Genomic DNA, 18,666 nt, shown 5'->3' with positions numbered 1-18,666 from the left:
ACACTCAAGCGAGAAATTGCAGAAGACACTAGAAAGTGGAGAAACATCCCTTGTTCCTGGCTTGGAAGAATCAATATCGTGAAAATGGCAATCTTACCTAAAGCAATCTACACATTTAATGCAATCCCTATCAAAATTCCAAAGGCTTTCTTCATGGAAATAGAAAAAACAATCCAAAAATTCATTTGGAATCATAAAAAACCTCGAATATCTAAAATAATACTGAGCAACAAAAAAGAGGCTGGTGGTATCACCATACCTGATTTTAACCTATACTACAGAGCCATAGTAACAAAAACAGCATGGTACTGGCACAAAAACAGACATGTAGATCAGTGGAACAGAATAGAGGACCCAGATGTAAGCCCAAGTAGCTATAGCCACCTGATATTCGATAAAAATGCCAAAAATACTCATTGGAGAAGAGACAGCCTCTTCAGCAAATGGTGTTTTGAAAACTGGATAAATATCTGTAGAAGGATGAAAATAGATTCTTCTCTCTCGCCATGCACAAGAATTAAGTCCAAATGGATTAAAGACCTTAACATCAGACCAGAAACTTTGAAACTGCTAGAGGAAAAAGTAGGGGAAACCCTTCAACATATTGGTCTTGGCAAAGACTTTCTGAATACAACCCCAATTGCTCAGGCAATAAAACCACAGATTAACCACTGGGACCTAATGAAATTACAAAGATTTTGCACCGCAAAGGACACAGTGAAAAAAGCAAAGAGGCAACCTACAGAATGGGAAAAAATCTTCGCCAGCTATATATCTGATAGAGGATTAATATCTAGGATATACAAAGAACTCAAAAAGTTAACTAATAAGGAATCAAACAAGCCAATCAAAAAATGGGCTAAGGAGCTAAATAGAGAGTTCTCAAAGGAAGAAATATGAATGGCATATAAGCACCTAAAAAAATGTTCTACGTCACTAGTCATCAGGGAAATGCAGATTAAAACTACACTGAGATTCCATCTCACTCCTGTCAGATTGGCCACCATCATGAAAACAAATGATCATAAATGTTGGCGGGGATGTGGAAAAAAAGGAACCCTTCTGCACTGCTGGTGGGAATGCAATCTGGTCCAGCCATTGTGGAAAACAGTGTGGAGGTTCCTAAAGCAGCTAGAGATTGATCTACCATATGACCCAGCTATAGCATTCCTAGGCATATATCCAAAGGACTCATCTCATTTCCTTAGAAGTACATGCTCAACCATGTTTATTGCTGCTCAATTTATAATAGCTGGGAAATGGAACCAGCCTAGATGTCCCTCAACAGATGAGTGGATATTGAAGATGTGGTACATTTATACAATGGAGTTCTACTCAGCGGTAAAGAAAAATGAAGTTATGAAATTTGCAGAAAAATGGATGGACCTGGAAAGTATTATACTAAGTCAGGTAACCCAGGCCCAGAAAGCCAAGCGCCACATGTTCTCCCTCATATGGGGATCCTAGCTACAGATGACTGGGCTTCTGTGTGAGAATGAAAATACTTAGTAGCAGAGGCCAGTAAGTTGAAAAGGAGACATAAAGGGTTGAGAAAGGAAGGGAGGAGGATACTTAATAGGTTGATATTGTATATATGTAATTACAATGATTGTAATGGGGAGGTAATATGATTGAGAATGGAATTTCAAAGTGGAAAGTGTGGGGGTGGGGAGGGAGGGAATTACCATGGGATATATTTTTTAATCATGGAAAATGTTAATAAAAATTAAAAAAAAAAAAAAACCTTATTTCTTGGAGCTGGAGAGATGGGTCAGCTAGGAGAAGCCCAGGTTTGGATTCTCTAGTACCCACATAAATTCATATGCACAAGATGGCACATAAAACTGGAATTTGTTTGCAGTGGCAACAGACCCTAGCATGCCCATATTCACTCTTACCCTTGCTCTGAAATAAATAAAAATTTTAAAAATAAAAAAAGATAAAAAAATTATTGCTTGAACTGCCCATGGTGGCACATACCTACAATGCCAGCACTCAGGGGCTAAAACAAGAATATTGTGAATTCCTCCTATCTCTGAAGAACACAGTCAGTAAAATAATAACCTCTGTGGAAAGTCTCATCAGTAGAATGGATAAAGGAGAGAACAGAATATCTAAACTAGAAGATCAAGGGGCAGACCTAATACATAGTACATTACAACAACAAAAAAGACAAGCTAATAGCAAGGTATGAATGGGAATTTCAAGATATCCGGGACACTATGAAAAGATCAAACATAATAATTCAGGGCATAATAGAAGAAGAATTTCAATCCAGAAGCTTAGTAGGTATCTTCACAAAATCATAGATGGAAATTTCCCCCAAATTGGGAAAGGCCAATGCACATACAAAAATGTTTTAGAACACCAAACTGACAAAACCTGGAAAGAACCTCTCATTGCCTTTTTATAATTAAACTACTAAACAAGCAAACCAAACAAAATATATTAAAAGCAGCTATAGAGAAAAAGCTAATCACCTACAAAGATAAGCCCATCAGGATAACAGATTACTTAACACAAACTTTAAAAGCCAGAAGCACTTGGAATGATGTATTTTCCAAGTTCTGAAAGATAACAGCTGTCAACAAAGATTACTTTATCCTGCAAAGCTATCTGTCCAAATTGATGGAGAAGTAAGTACATTCCACAACAAAAACAGCCTAAAGGAATTTATGACAACTAAACCACCTCTACAGGAAATACTTGAAATTCTTCATGCTGATGACATCAAACTACAAATAAGCCACACTCAAGTAACAGTTAAAACAAACAAGGGAAAACAGAAAACACTACAAAATAAGATGAATGGTAAGAATAAATGCATACCTTTCAATAATAACTCTTAGAATCAATGGCCTCAATGCACCAACCAAAAGACACCAGCTTGCAGACTGGATTAAAAGTCAGGAACCTGGGCTGGAGGGATGGCTTAGTGGTTAAGGCATTTGCCTGCAAAGCCAAAGGACCCAGGTTCTATTCCCCAGGACCCACATTAGCCAGATACACAAGGGGGCACATGCGTGTGGAGTTTGTTTGCAGTGGCTGGAAGCCGTGGTGTGCCCATTATCTCTCTCTCCCTCTTTCTCTGTCAAATAATAAACATAAATAAAATATTTTTTTAAAAAGTCAGGAACCTGTCATTGGTTGCCCCCAGGAAACTCATATCTCAATAAAAGACAGTCTTAGGGTGAAATAAAAGACTGTCTTGGGGTGGCAGGATGGAAAACGGTATTTCAAGCATAGGTTGTTATCCTGAAATGTATAGACTGCTTGGATATGGATAGACTTCAAACAAGGATTAGTGAGGAAAGATAAAGAAGGTCATTTCACACTGACTAAAGGAACCCTCCAACCCTAAACATATATATGCAGCTAACATGGGGGCTCCCAGTTTCATCAAACAAACACTATTAGACTTAAGGTCACAGATAGTATCAAACACAATTACAGTGGGTGACTTCTATACCTGACTCTCATCAACTGACAGGTCATCCCGGCAAAATATAGAGAGACATCTGAATTAAATGATGTCATGGAACAAATGGACCTAACAGATATCTACAGAACATTCCATCCAAATGCTGCAGAATATACATTTTTCTCAGCAACACACAAAACATTCTCTAAAATAGGCCATATATTAGGACACAAAGCATCTCTCAAAAAAATTGGAAACTGAAATAATCCCTTGTACTCTGACCACAATGGGATTAAACTGCAGATCAGCAACAAGAAAAGCCACAGAGCATACAGAAACTCAGTGAGACTAAACAGTACACTATTGAATGATCAATGAGTCATTGAAGAAATCATACAGGAAATCAACACATTCATAGAATCAAATGATGATGAGAATACAACATACCAAAACCTTTGGAACACAATGAAGGAAGTCCTAAGAGGGAAATTTATACCTCTAAATGCCTATGTTAAGAAATTAGTGCCGGGCGTGGCAACCCACGCCTTTGATCCCAGCACTAGGGAGGCAGAGGTAGGAGGATCGATGTGAGTTCGAGGCCACCATGAGACTCCATAGTGAATTCCAGGTCATCCTCGGATAGAGTGAGACCATACCTCGAAAACCAAAAAAAAAGAAAGAAAGAAAGAAATTAGAACTTAAAACGGGGTTAGTCATGAGCCCTAGGCGTGTAACATCTGCTGATGTCTGGAAAAATGTATATACTATGCTAATCAAACTGCCCAGTAAGCACTTCTCTTAATATTTATACCCTTATATTAATGCTACTCTCACTTTGGGTAGAGAATATTCAATTTTCAGATGGCAGTGACCTTGCAATGACTCAGAAGGTATCATAGTGCTGGAAAGAAGTGACTGGAGTACTGAGTAACATTTCAATCACACCTTCCAAGGCTCAGGGTCTAATGCGGAAGAGGTGGCGGAAAGAATGTAAGAGCCAAAGGAAGGGCAGGACTCCTTACAACGTTCTCCCTCCAGACATAAAATGGCCTGGACATCCATGACCTCATAGTGCCTGACACTACCTACACAAGACCATCATAAGAGGAGGAAAAAAATCATGACATCAAAATAAAAGAGAGACAGACTGAGATAGGGAGAGGATATGATGGAGAATGGAATTTCAAAGGGGAAACTGGGGTTGGGGGTAGGGAGGGTATTACCATGGGATATTTTTTATAATCATGAAAAATGTTAATAAAAATTGAGAAAAAAAAAAAAAGAAAGAAATTAGAGGGCTGGAGAGATGGCTTAGCAGTTAAACGTTTGCCTGTGAAGCCTGAGGACCCGGTTCAAGGCTCGATTCCCCAGGACCCACGTTAGCCAGATGCACAAGGGGACGCACTTGTCTGGAGTTCATTTGCAGTGGCTGGATGCCCTGGCGTGCCCATTCCCTCTCTGTCTGCCTCTTTTTCTCTCTGTCATAAATAAATAAATAAGATGAACAAAAAAATAAATAAATAAATAAATAAAAATGAACAAAAACAAATTTAAAAAAATTAGAGTTCACAAATAATTTAATGCTTCACCTTAAGTTCTTAGAAAAGGAAGAACAAGGAAAACCAAAAATCAATTAGATGAGAAGAAATAAAAAAAGATTAGGGCAGAAATTAGTGAATTAGGAACCAAAAAAAAAAACCCACAGTCCAAAGAATCAATAAAACGAAGAGATGATTCTTTGACAGGATAAACAAGATTGAAAATTTGCCCAGAAAAAAGGAGACAAAAATTAGTAAGGTTAGAGATGAAAAAGGCGCCATTATAACAGATACCAAAGAAATTCAGACAATTATAAGTAAATACTTTAAAAATATATGTGCCTCTAAATTTGAAAATCTCAAAGAAATAGATGATTTCCTTGATTCATATGGCCTGCCAAAATAAAATCAAGATGAGATAAACCATTTAAATAGACCTATAACAAGTATGGAGATCCAAGCAGTTATAAAAAAAAAAATCTCCCAACCAAAAAAAGTCCAGGCTCAGATGGATTCACTGGTGAATTTTACCAGAACTTACACCACTGCTTCTCAAACTTTTCCATAAAATGGAAAAGGAAGGCATTCTACCAAACTCCTTCTATGAAACCAGTATTACCCTCATACCAAAACCAGACAAAGACAGAAGAAAAAAAAGAAAATTACAGACCACTCTCCCTCATGAACATAAGTATAAAAATTCTCAACAAAACATTGGTAAACAGAATACAAGAATATATTAGAATGATCATTCACCCCGACCAAGTAGGCTTTATCCCAGAGATGCAGGGATAGTTCAACGTATGCAAATCGATAAATGTAATACATTATATAAATGGGCTGAAGGACTGAAAACATATGATCACCTCATTGGATGCAGAAAAAGCATCTGACAAAAACCAACATCCCCTCATCATAAAAGTCCTATTGGGAATAGAAGGAACATATCTCAACATAATGAAGGCTATTTATGACAAACCTACAGCCAATGTAATACTAAATGGAGAAAAAGTTGAAACTTTTCCACTAAGATCAAAAAAAAAAAGACAAGGGTATCCACTGTCCCCACTTTTATTTAATATAGTACTAGAAGTCTTAGCTATAGCAATAAGGCAAGAGACACTTATACAAAGAATACAACTGAAAGGAAGAGATCAAATTATCACTACTTGCAGATATGATTTTAGACATAAAAGATCCTGAAGACTACCAGCAAACTGTTAGAGCTGATAAACACTTTTTAGCAACATAGCAAGATACAAAATAAATACATAGAAATCAGTAGCTTTCCTATATGCTAACAAGAAACATGCAAAGGATGAAATCAGGGGATCTCTCCCATTCACAATTGCTTCATAAAAAGAACAAAGTACTTTGGAATACACTTAACCAAGGAAGTGAAGGATCTCTACAATGAAAACTTTAAAACACTCAAGCAAGAAATTGCAGAAGACAAGGAAATGGAAAGACATCCTATGTTCTTGGATTGAAAGAATCAATATTGTGAAAATGTCAATCTTACCAAAATCAATTTACACATTTAATGCCATTATCATTAAAATTCCAGTGGCATTCCTCACAGAAGTAGAAAAAACAATCCTAAAATTCGTCTGAAACCAAAAATCAGTAGCAGAGGCCCATAAGCTACAAAAAGGCTGTAAGGGAGGGAAGAGAGGGAAGGATTTTAGGGGATGGGATTGTATATATGTAAGTAGAAGAACAGATTACAGGGAGGGAAAGGCCCAAGTGAGGTCAGGGGAAGAAACTGTATAAAAGAAGGGTGGGAGCAAGATAGTCAAAATTCAAGATATTCTGAGTAAGACATCAGAAAAGCTACTTTCTTGAATAATGGCAATCCAGAAGCCACAGATTGTTACTAGAAGATTTTCAGTGCCAGGGTTGGGATACCTTCCAGTGAGTTGTTGACCAGGGAGGTCCCTGTTGCCTCCAAAACATTAGAGGGTATTGCCAAGGCCCTTGGTTTCCCATGAGAAAGAGATGGTAATATCCTATTACTGAAGACATCACGTGCCTAGGCGGCAATGTTGGTGAGAAATCAAGCTGGTGCTGAGCAGAAAACCTTCTCCCTGTAGCTCAGCCAACTGAAAGCTCGAAAAAGCTGCACCTTATGCAGCCTTATGGGAGACAGAAATCATCAATGGTGAAAACACTAGAAGCGAGACAGGCCAAATGACTGAACAAGTGTAATAGTGGCATGTCTGCGCTGGGGAAAACCAACTCCTCTCTAATTGGACTGAAGGCCCACTCTATGGGAGGGAATACATGGCCAGTACTGAAAACCTAATCAGAAGCCTATGGCAGGGGAAGTTATGAGCCTTAGGGGTATAAAGCCTGCTCTTGTCTAGATAAATGCATATATTACTCTCACCAAACTGCACTGAAACCACTACACTTAATGTTCATATTCATATATTAATGCTAATCTTACTTCTGGTTAAAGAAACTTCATTGCAGATGGTGATGATCAATGGGATGACCCAAAAGCCAACATAGTGCTGAAAAGAAGAGACAGCAGAGTGTCCAGCAGTGAAACATCTCACACTCTACAAGGCTCAGGGTCCGCTGTGAAAGAGGTGCTGGAAAGACTATAAGAGCAAACGACTCCACTCCTTACATACAACTGTCTGGACAGAAATTGCCCTTGATATCAAAGACCTCCCTATACCTAGCAATACGTACACAAGACCATCATAATAGAAGAAAAAAAATGATCATATAAAATTAAAAAAGACATTAGACTTCCGGTTAAGATGGCACCATAGGTACCATGCGAAAGCAGCCTAGGGGTGAAAAAGACCAAAAAAACTCAGCAAAATACACACTTTTACTAAAAAGTGAGGTGTATAAGAAATTGAAGCGGCAGCGGAGAACTAGAAGAGATCCAGAGCATCCAGAGCCTGCACAGGCCAGCAAAAGCCGCCTCAGCAGCTCTGCCAACCGTGGCGGCAGCAGCGCAACAGAAAGTGGCCAGACTCCAACCTCAAGAAAAGCCAGGTAAGGGAACTTCCACTCACACCATCGCTCTACGCAACTCAGGAAACGTGAAAGGAGAGCGGCAGTGAGCTACAGAGGAGCAGACCACTAGGCAAAAGAACACGTGGAGCAGTCAGAGAACCAGAGCAGCTGCGGCTGCCTCCCCTGCCCCACCGCCTAAGCCCAGGTCCACGAAGAGAGCAGTGTCCCAGGATCTGGCCACACAAACTTAACCCAATAGCGGGACCCAAGCAGGAGCACAGTTTGGCAGCAACATCAGTGCCTCCAGCACCCGTAACAGCAGACCCAGCAGGGGCAGCAGCTGCAGATCCCACAGCATCAGCTTCAGTGGCACCAGCGGCAGTGGACCAAGACGCAGAAGAATCAGCAGCAGGGGTACTGATCTCCAGGGCACAGTTGCCAGGCTTGGTTTGCCCCGCAGGAAAAGCCAGTGCCCAGCTCCAGAAATCATAACAGCAGCCGGACAACCCAGGCAGCAACTTGACTGAGACCAAAATCATCCAAGGTAACTGAGATTGCACGAGGGAAGGGTCTCACTTGGTCACAAGCTAACTTGGATCCCTCAACAGACCAGAAATCTTAACCTCTTTGTTGATAGAGGATCTGGTCATTATAATAACTACACTTGCATACATACTTCGGGCTGGTTTTGATTGAATGTGGACAGTGTTTAGTTAAATTTTAGAATCTACCTGTATTTTATTCCACTCACCCAACTCCCATAGGAGGGAAACTCAACCCCTAGGAATACCTTTGTACATACTCTGAAAGTCTTAAGAGCCACACCAAACACTTTAAGCTCCTACCCTGAAAATATATTACATCAAATCAATTGATACAGGTAAGAATACCCACCTAGGTAGAAAATCCAAGCTTTAACTTACCAAGATGCAAAAATATATACATTATAACACAAGAAACACTAAAAAGCAAGATGATATAAATCCACCTAAAAGTATCAATGCATCAGAAATGTCCTCCAGTGAGAACGAGTTAGAGGAAATGCCTAAGAAACATTTCAAAAGAATGATTGTAAATATGTTCAAAGAGGTCAAAGAACAAATCAAAAGAATCAAAGAAGAACTCAAAGAGGAAATCAAAGGAATCAAAGAAGACGCAGGACAACAATTTAATGAAAAAAAGAAGGCAATACAAGACATAAATAAGGAAATAGAAATAATAAAGAAAAACCAGTCAGAATTACCTGCAATGAAGAATACAGTTAATGAAATAAAAAACTCTGTAGAAAATCTCACCAGTAGGATGGATGAGGGAGAGGACAGAATATATAAGCTAGAAGACCAGGTGACAGATGTAATAAAGTCCAACAAAGAAAAAGACAAGCTTATACAAAAGTATGAGTGGGAATGTCAAGATATTCGGGACACTACGAAAAGATCAAATATAAGAATTCAGGGAATAGTAGGAGAAGAATTCCACTCCAAAGGCATAGTAGGCGTCTTCAACAAAATCATAGAAGAAAATTTCCCCCAAATAGGGAAAGAGGTGCCAATGCAGATACAGGAAGCCTTTAGAACTCCAGCCAGACAAAACCTGGATAGAACCTCTTCTTGCCATATTATAATCAAACTTACAAACACACACACCAAAGAAAAAATACTGAAAGCAGTTAGAGAAAAAAATCAAGTTACCTACAAAGGCAAGCCCATCAGGATTACAGCAAATTATTCAACACAAACTTTAAAAGCCAGAAGGGCTTGGAGTGATATATTCCAAGTTCTGAAAGATAACAACTGTCAACCAAGGTTACTTTATCCATTCAAATAGACGGAGAAATAAGGACATTACATGACAAAAGCAGGCTAAAGGACTATTTGAAGACAAAATCAGCTCTACAGAAAACACTTCATAGAATCCTACATGCTGAAGAAAAGGAAAAGCACACAAATAAGGAACGTAGAAGAAACAAGCCATACCCAAATACTAGTTAACACAAGAGAGCACAGGTAGAACCGGAACCACAAAAAAAAAAAAAAAAAAAAACAAAAAAAAACCAGCAAACATAAATACACACCTTTCAATAATATCTCTTAATATCAATGGCCTCAATGCCCCACCGAAAAGACATAGGTTTGCAGACTGCATTAAAAAGCAGGATCCTACAATTTGTTGTCTCCAAAAAACTCACCTTTCTACAAAGGATAGACATTATCTTAGGGTGAAAGGTTGGAAGATGGTGTTTCAAGCAAATGGGACTAGAAAACAAGCAGGGGTTGCTATCCTAATATCTGACAAGGTAGACTTCAGTCCAGCGTTAGTCAAGAAAGATAAGAAAGGTCACTTTATATAGATTAAGGGCACACTCCAACAGGAGGACATTACAATCCTAAACATATATGCACCTAACATGGGGGCTCCAAAATCATCAAACAAACACTATTAGAACTAAGGTCACAGATAACACCAAACACAATGGGGGTGGGAGACTTTAACACCCCACTCTCATCAATTCACAGGTCATCCCGGGAAATAATGAACAGAGAGGCATCTGGACTAAATTAGGTCTTAGAAGGGATGGACCTAACAGATATATACAGGACATTTCATAAAAAGGCTGCAGAATATACATTCTTTTCAGCAGCACATGGAACATTCTCTAAAATAGACCATATATTAGGACACAAAGCAAATCTCAACAAATTCAGGAAAACTGAAATAATTCCTTGCATTCTATCTGACCACAATGGAATCAAACTACAAATAAGTAGCAAGAAAAGCTATAGAGCATACACAAAATCATGGAAACTAAACAATACACTACTAAATGATGAATGGGTCAATGAAGAAATCAAGAAGGAAATCAAAAAATTTATAGAGTCAAACAGTTATCAATAATCTCCCAAATAAAAAAAGGCCAGGCCCAGATGGATTCACTGCTGAATTTTACAAGACCTTTAAGGAAGAGCTAACACCATTGCTTCTTAAGCTTTTCCAGGAGATAGAAAAAGAAGGAATTCTACCAAACTCCTTCTATGAGGACAGCATCACCCTGATACCAAAACCAGGCAAAGATAGAACAAAAGAAGAAAATTACAGACCAATCTCCCTCATGAACATAGATGCAAAAATTCACAACAACATATTGGCAAACAGAATACAAGAGTATTTCAAAAAGATCATTCACCCTGACCAAGTAGGCTTTATCCCAGAAATGCAAGGATGGTTCAATATACGCAAATCTATAAATGTAATATAATATATAAATGGGTTGAAGGACAAAAATCACATGATCATCTCATTGGACACAGAGAAAGCATTTGACATCCCTTCATGATAAAAGTCCTACAGAGACTGTAAATAGAAGGAACATATCTCAATATAATAAAATCTATTTATGATAAGCTTACAGACAAAAATGGGGAAAAATTGGAAGCTTTTCCACTGAAATCAGGAACAAGACATGGGTGTCCCCTGTCCCCACTTTTATTTAATATAGTTCTGGAAGTCTTAGCCGTAGCAATAAGGCAAGAGACACACATAAAAGGGATACAAATTGGAAAGGAAGAGATCAAGTTATCATTATTTGCAGATGACATGATTCTATACATAAAGGACCCTAAAGACACTACTAGCAAACTGTTAGAGCTGATCAAAACCTAAAGCCACTTAGCAGGATACAAAATAAATACACAGAAGTCAGCAGCCTTCATATATGCTAACAACAAACACAAGGAGGATGAAATCAGAGAATCACTCCCATTCACAATTGCAACAAACAAACAAAAAAAAAAGTACCTTGGAATAAACCTAACCAAGGAAGTAAAGAATCTCTACAATGAGAACTTTAAAACACTCAAGAGAGGAATTGCAGAAGACACTAGAAAGTGGAGAAACATCCCTTATTCCTGGATTGGAAGAATCAATATTGTGTAAATGGCAATCTTACCTAAAGCAATCTACACGTTTAATGCAATCCCTATCAAAATTCCAAAAGCTTTCTTCATGGAAATAGAAAAAACAATCCAAAAATTCATTTGGAATCACAAAAAACCTCAAATATCTAAAATAATACTGAGCAACAAAAATAAGCCTGGTGGTATCACCATACCTAATTTTAACCTATACTACAGAGCCATAGTAACAAAAACAGCATGGTACTGGCACAAAAACAGACATGTAGATCAGTGGAACAGAATAGAGGACCCAGATGTAAGCCCAAGTAGCTATAGCCACCTGATACTCGATAAAAATGCCAAAAATACTCATTGGAGAAAAGACAGCCTCTTCGGCAAATGGTGTTGGGAAAACTGGATATATATCTGCAGAAGGATGAAAATAGATTCTTCTCTCTCGCCATGCACAAGAATTAAGTCCAAATGGATTAAAGACCTTAACATCAGACTGGAAACTCTGAAACTGCTAGAGGAAAAAGTAGGGGAAACCCTTCAACATACTGGTCGTGGCAAAGACTTTCTGAATACAACCCCAATTGCTCAGGCAATAAAACCACAGATTAACCACTGGGACCTAATAAAATTACAAAGATTTTGCACCGCAAAGGACACAGTGAAAAAAGCAAAGAGGCAACCTACAGAATGGGAAAAAAATCTTCGCCAGCTTTATATCTGATAGAGGATTAATATCTAGGATATACAAAGAACTCAAAAAGTTAAATAATAAGGAATCAAACAAGCCAATCAAAAAATGTGCTATGGAGCTAAATAGAGAGTTCTCAATTGAAGAAATACGAATGGCATATAAGCATCTAAAAAAATGTTCTATATCACTAGTCATCAGGGAAATGCAGAATAAAACTACATTGAGATTCCATCTCACTCCTGTCAGATTGGCCACCATCATGAAAACAAATGATCATAAATGTTGGCGGGGAATGGGAAAAAAGGAACCCTTCTGCACTGCTGGTGGGAATGCAATCTGGTCCAGCCATTGTGGAAAACAGTGTGGAGGTTCCTAAAACAGCTAGAGATTGATCTACCATATGACCCAGCTACAGCACTCCTAGGCATATATCCAAAGGACTCATCTCATTTCCTTAGAAGTACATGCTCAACCATGTTTATTGCTGCTCAATTTATAATAGCTGGGAAATGGAACCAGCCTAGATGTCCCTCAACTAAATGATGAGTGGATAATGAAGATGTGGCACATTTATACAATGGAGTTCTACTCAGTGGTAAAGAAAAATGAAGTTATGAAATTTGCAGAAAAATGGATGGACCTGGAAAGTATACTAAGTGAGGTAACCCAGGCCCAGAAAGCCAAGCACCACATGTTCTCTCTCATATGTGGATCCTAGCTACAGATGACTGGGCTTCTGCGTGAGAATGAAAATACTTAGTAGCAGAGGCCAGTAAGTTAAAAAGGAGACATAAAGGGTAGATAAGGAAGGGAGGAGGATACTTAATAGGTTGATATTGTATATATGTAATTACAATGATTGTAATGGGGAGGTAATATGATGGAGAATGGAATTTCAAATGGGAAAGTGTGGGGGTGGGGAGGGAGGGAATTACCTTGGGATATATTTTATAATCATGGAAAATGTTAATAAAAATTTTAAAAAAAAAACACAGATTAATCACTGGGACCTCATGAAATTACAAAGATTTTGCACTGCAAAGGACACAGTGAAAAAAGCAAAGAGGCAACCTACAGAATGGGAAAAAAATCTTCACCAGGTATATATCTGATAGAGGATTAATATCTAGGATATACAAAGAACTCAAAACGTTAAATAATAAGGAATTAAACAAGCCAATCAAAAAATGGGCTATGGAGCTAAATAGAGCATTCTGAAAGGAAGAAATACGAATGGCATATAAGCTTCTAAAAAATGCTCTACGTCACTAGTCATCAGGGAAATGCACATTAAAACTACATTGAGATTCCATCTCACTCATGTCAGATTGGCCACCATCATGAAAACAAATGATCATAAATGTTGGCGGGGATGTGGAAAAAAAGGAACCCTTCTGCACTGCTGGTGGGAATGCAATCTGGTCCAGCCATTGTGGAAATCAGTGTGGAGGTCCCTAAAACAGCTAAAGATTGATCTACCATATGACCCAACTATAGTACTCCTAGGCATATATCCAAAGGACTCATCTCATTTCTTTAGAAGTACATGCTCAACCATGTTTATTGCTGCTCAGTTTATAATAGCTGGGAAATGGAACCAGCCTAGATGAGTGGATAATGAAGATGTGGCACATTTATACAATGGAGTTCTACCCAGCAGTAAAGAAAAATGAAGTTATGAAATTTGCAGAAAAATGGATGGACCTGGAAAGTATACTAAGTGAGGTAACCCAGGCCCAGAAAGCCCAGCGCCACATGTTCTCTCTCATATGTGGATCCTAGCTACAGTTGATTGGGCTTCTTCGTGAGAAGGAAAATACTTTGTAGCAGAGGCCAGTAAGTTAAAAAGGAGACATAAAGGGAAGAGAAAGGAAGGGAAGAGCCTACTTAATAGGTTGATATTGTATATATGTAAGTACAATGGTTGAGATGGGGAGGTAATATGATGGATAATGGAATCTCAAAGGGGAAAGTGTCATGGGGTGAGTGAGGGAATTACCATGCGATATTTTTTTATAATCATGGAAAATCTTAATAAAAATTTAAAAAAAAAGAGACTAATGGAGAGAGAGAGGTGATATGATGGAAAGCAGAGTTATGCAGGGGAAAGTGGTGGAGGGTAGGGAAATACCATATAGAAGTTCTCAATAAATATATTTTTTAAATGTATATATATTAAAAAAAATGTTAGAGCCAAAGGAAGGGTAGAACTGCTTCCAATGCAGTCTTCCAGACACAAAATACCCTTGATATTCATGAGCTTACAATGCCTAACACTACCTACACAACACCTTCATAGTAGGAGGAAAAGATTATGACATCAAAATAAAAGACTACTAGAAAAGGAAGGGAATTTGATGGAGGGTGAGTTGAGAGGAGAATGGGAATTGAGGGAGAGAATTATAGTTTATTGTTTACACTTACAAATTGTCAATAAAAGTTAAGTAGGAGCCTGGCATGGTGGTGCACGCCTTTAATCCCAGCACTCGCAAGGCAGAGGTAAGAGGATCGCAGTGAGTTTGAGGCCACCCTGAGACTCCATAGTGAATTCCAGGTCAGTCTGGGCTAGAATGAGACCCTACCTCAGAAAACCAAAAAAAAAAAAAAAAAGTTGTAGGGTTTCTTATTCCCCTTTTTGTCACCATTGTGCTAGAAGTTTCCAGGAAAACTTCCCATCTTACAATCCCAACAACTTCCATCAGCATGCTGGGAATACAGAAGCCCACCAATGTCTCTTCATTTTTATATGGGGTCTAGGGACTCAAACTCAGGCACTCAAACATGGGGTTACCCACTGAACCAGATCCCCAAGCCCAAGCTTATTGATAAATTATTCAAAGAAAGTTGTTTTATTTGTAGCTGAAAGAAAAGAAGTCCAATTTATACAGCAAGCTGAGATTGAAAAAAAAAAAAAAAGGCTGGCAAGTATTTATTGACAGTAATTTTACCTAAAATGTTAGGGCATACTCTAATCACAACCGTGTCTCCTGTCCAAAATTATATAGCCCTCAACTAACTTGTGCTATTTTGTAGTGTAGGACTATTGGTCTGTCACCAGCTATAGTGATGGAGTACTCAAAATATGCTTAGTGTTCAAGGTACAACAGGTATAATGTAGTGGTATTGCTCAAAAAAAAAAAAAAAGACAAATTTTCCAGCTAGGTGTAATGCAGCATGCCTAGAATCCTGCCATTCTGTAGGCTGTGGCAGAAGATTCAAGAGTTTAAGGTCGGCCAACTGGGTACTGGGAAACTAAACCCAAGCTCAGTGAAACCCTGTCTCCAAAAAAACAAAGAAAGAAAAATCTATCCATGTGTGTGTATGATCCAAACTGAAATGTTCTACAAGTGTAATCAAATGTAATATACACACCGAATTTTGAAGATTTAGATTAAAATAAAAAGGATATAAAATATCCTACTAGTAACTTTTACAACATATTCTAATATTGTACATGTACTAGTCAAATAAAATATACTGTAATTTATTTCACATTTATTTTTATCATTTAAATGTGGCTAGTAGGTAGGTAGATGGCTCAGTGTTTAGTCTTACAAAACCTGCCTACTCAGGTTTGATTCCCCAGTATCCACATAAAGCCAGACGCACAAAGTGGTCCATGAATCTGGAGTGTGTTTACAGCTACAAGAGGCCCTGGCACCACCATATTCTTCATTCCCTTGCAACTAAACTCAGTATTTTTTGAAAAAGTCAATAAAAATGAGTGTGGCTATCATAAAATGCAAAAGTATATACATGGTTTATGTTTGTGCCTCTCATCACATTTCTACTGGGCAGCTTTGATCTAGAAAGTCATCAAAGAGCCAAACCTCAATGCCAAATCCATTTCCTGAGCCTGAAGCACAGCACCCACAAGAGGCTGGACGTGGATGGTATCTCCAGCCCTCACTCCGACATTCTTCTGTGCCATTTCACTCAGGCCAACTCTGTCTCCAGGAAATCCCGCCACTGGCCAAGCTGTATAGACCTGTCCAAACAGATAAAATAGAAATATTAGAAAATGTTTATAAAATACCATCAATGTATAGCCAAGAACATAAATCTAGAAAACACAGACCTTATTCTGAAGCAATTATAATGTGACACAAACTGTAGTAGAAAAACTGCAGTTAAAAACACAAAATGCGGGCTGGAGAGATGGCTTAGCGGTTAAGCGCTTGCCTGTGAAGCCTAAGGACCCCAGTTTGAGGCTCGGTTCCCCAGGTCCCACGTTAGCCAGATGCCCAAGGGGGCGCACATGTCTGGAGTTCATTTGCAGAGGCTGGAAGCCCTGGCATGCCCATTCTCTCTCTCTCCCTCTACCTGTCTTTCTCTCTGTGTCTGTCGCTCTCAAATAAATAAATAAATAATTAAAAAAAAAACACAAAATGGGTTGCGATGAAGGCTCAATAGTTAAAGGTGCTAGCTTACCAAGCCAGCTGACCAAGGTTCAATTCCACAGTACCTACATAAAGCCAGTGCAAAAAGTAGTTAGCCGGGCGTGGTGGCACACGCCTTTAATCCCAGCACTGAGAAGGCAGAGGTAGGAGGATCACCATGAGTTCATGCCACACTGAGACTCCACAGTGAATTCCAGGTCAGCCTGGGCTAGAGTGAGACCCATTCTTGAAAAACAAAACAAAAAAACAAAAAAAAAAAGTAGTGCATGTGGGCTGGAGGGATTGCTTAGTGGTTAAGGTGTTTGCCTACAAAGCCATAGGACCCAGGTTCAATTCCCCAGGACCCATATTAGCCAGATGCACAAGGGAACACACACGTCTGGAGTTCCTTTGCAGTGGCTGAAGGCCCTGGCACACCCATTCATTTTCTGTCTCTCTCTCCCTCCCTCCCTCTTTCTCGGCCAAATAAGTAAGTAAATAGAAATAAAGTATTTGAAAAAGAAAAGTAGTGCATGTATATGGTATTTGTTCACAATGGCAAGAGGCCCTGGCACACTGATACAGTCATACTTAACACCATAAAGTAAATTTGAAAAAATAATCAATGAAAAATAATAAATGTGGTGGATCACTCCCATAATTCTAGCATGCAGTAGGCTGAGGTAGTTCAAGGTGAGGTGAGTTCAAGCACAGCTTGACCTAGGGTGAGTGCCTTATCAGCCTGAGCTACAGTGACACCCTACCTGAAAAGACGCAAAAAAAAAAAAAAAAAGAGGAGGAGATGGTTCAGTGGGTAAGAGGACTTGCTGCATGAGGCCCTGAATATGATCTTCAGAAACCACATAAAACCAGGCAAATGCATGCCAGTAACTCTATAATGCTAAGGGGGGTAGAAACAAGAGGATCACTCAGGCTTGCTGTTAACCAGTCTAAGAAAAAACAAAAGAGAAAAAGGGGGGGAAATGGAGAGCTTTTACTCTCCTTTGGCCTCCAAACAGGGTACACACAATTGCATGCAAAATTTACAGCATCCCACAAAACATCAAATCAAATAAATTAATTTTTAAAAACATAATATTCAGGCTGGAGAGTTGACAATACCTGTTGAAAACACTTGCTTGCAAAGCCTGCTGTTACAGGTTCAATTCCCCAGTACCCACAAAAAGTCAGACACACACAGTGGTGCATGTCTCTAGAGGTCCTATGAAATGGCAAGAGGCTGTGGCATGCCCATTCTCCCTCCACCACCTCTCAAATACATAAACTTTTTAAAAAAAATACCAGTTGTAGTGGTAGATTTCTAAATCATGCCTTTAATCACAGTGCCCAACAGGCAGAGGTAAGAGGATCACCATGAGTTCGAGGCCAGCCTGAGACTACATAATAAATTCCAGGTCAGCCTGAGCTACAGTGAAACCCTACCTTGAGGGGGAAGGAACTCTACAGGTTTACCAAGAATTTTTTTTAATATACATTTGCAAGCAGAGAGAGAGAGAATAAGAATAAGAAAGAGGAAATAGGTACACAAGAGCCTCTTGCCACTGCATTCTGCATGTTCCACTTTGTGCATCTGGCTATACTAGGGTACTGGGAATTTGAATTCAGACCATTAGGCTTTGCAAGCAAGCACCTTTAACTGTTGAGCCATCTCTCCAGTCCCAGAAATTATGTTTAAAGTATTTTATCTGTTGTGAAAAGTAAAAATGGAAAGTAGATTTAAGGGGAAAGGCAA

General features: G+C 38.8%; 1 protein-coding gene across 3 annotated transcripts in view; it reads right to left on the bottom strand.

Annotated features, from left to right (window-relative positions):
- Positions 1–18,666, bottom strand: part of Spata5 (spermatogenesis associated 5) — a 257,900-nt gene that overhangs the window by 226,019 nt on the left and 13,215 nt on the right. For all 3 annotated transcript variants that reach the window (XM_004667022.2, XM_045131630.1, XM_004667023.2), the window contains exon 3: positions 16,365–16,522. In XM_004667022.2, the coding sequence (XP_004667079.1) occupies positions 16,365–16,522 (158 nt within the window). The remainder of the gene's footprint in view (positions 1–16,364; positions 16,523–18,666) is intronic.

The sequence above is a fragment of the Jaculus jaculus genome, chromosome 12 (genome assembly GCF_020740685.1).
Source record: "Jaculus jaculus isolate mJacJac1 chromosome 12, mJacJac1.mat.Y.cur, whole genome shotgun sequence".
In the NCBI taxonomy this organism is placed as follows: Eukaryota; Metazoa; Chordata; class Mammalia; order Rodentia; family Dipodidae; genus Jaculus; species Jaculus jaculus.
The sequence above is the reverse complement of the archived record's forward strand: the minus strand, read 5'-3'. Positions and strand labels throughout refer to the sequence as shown.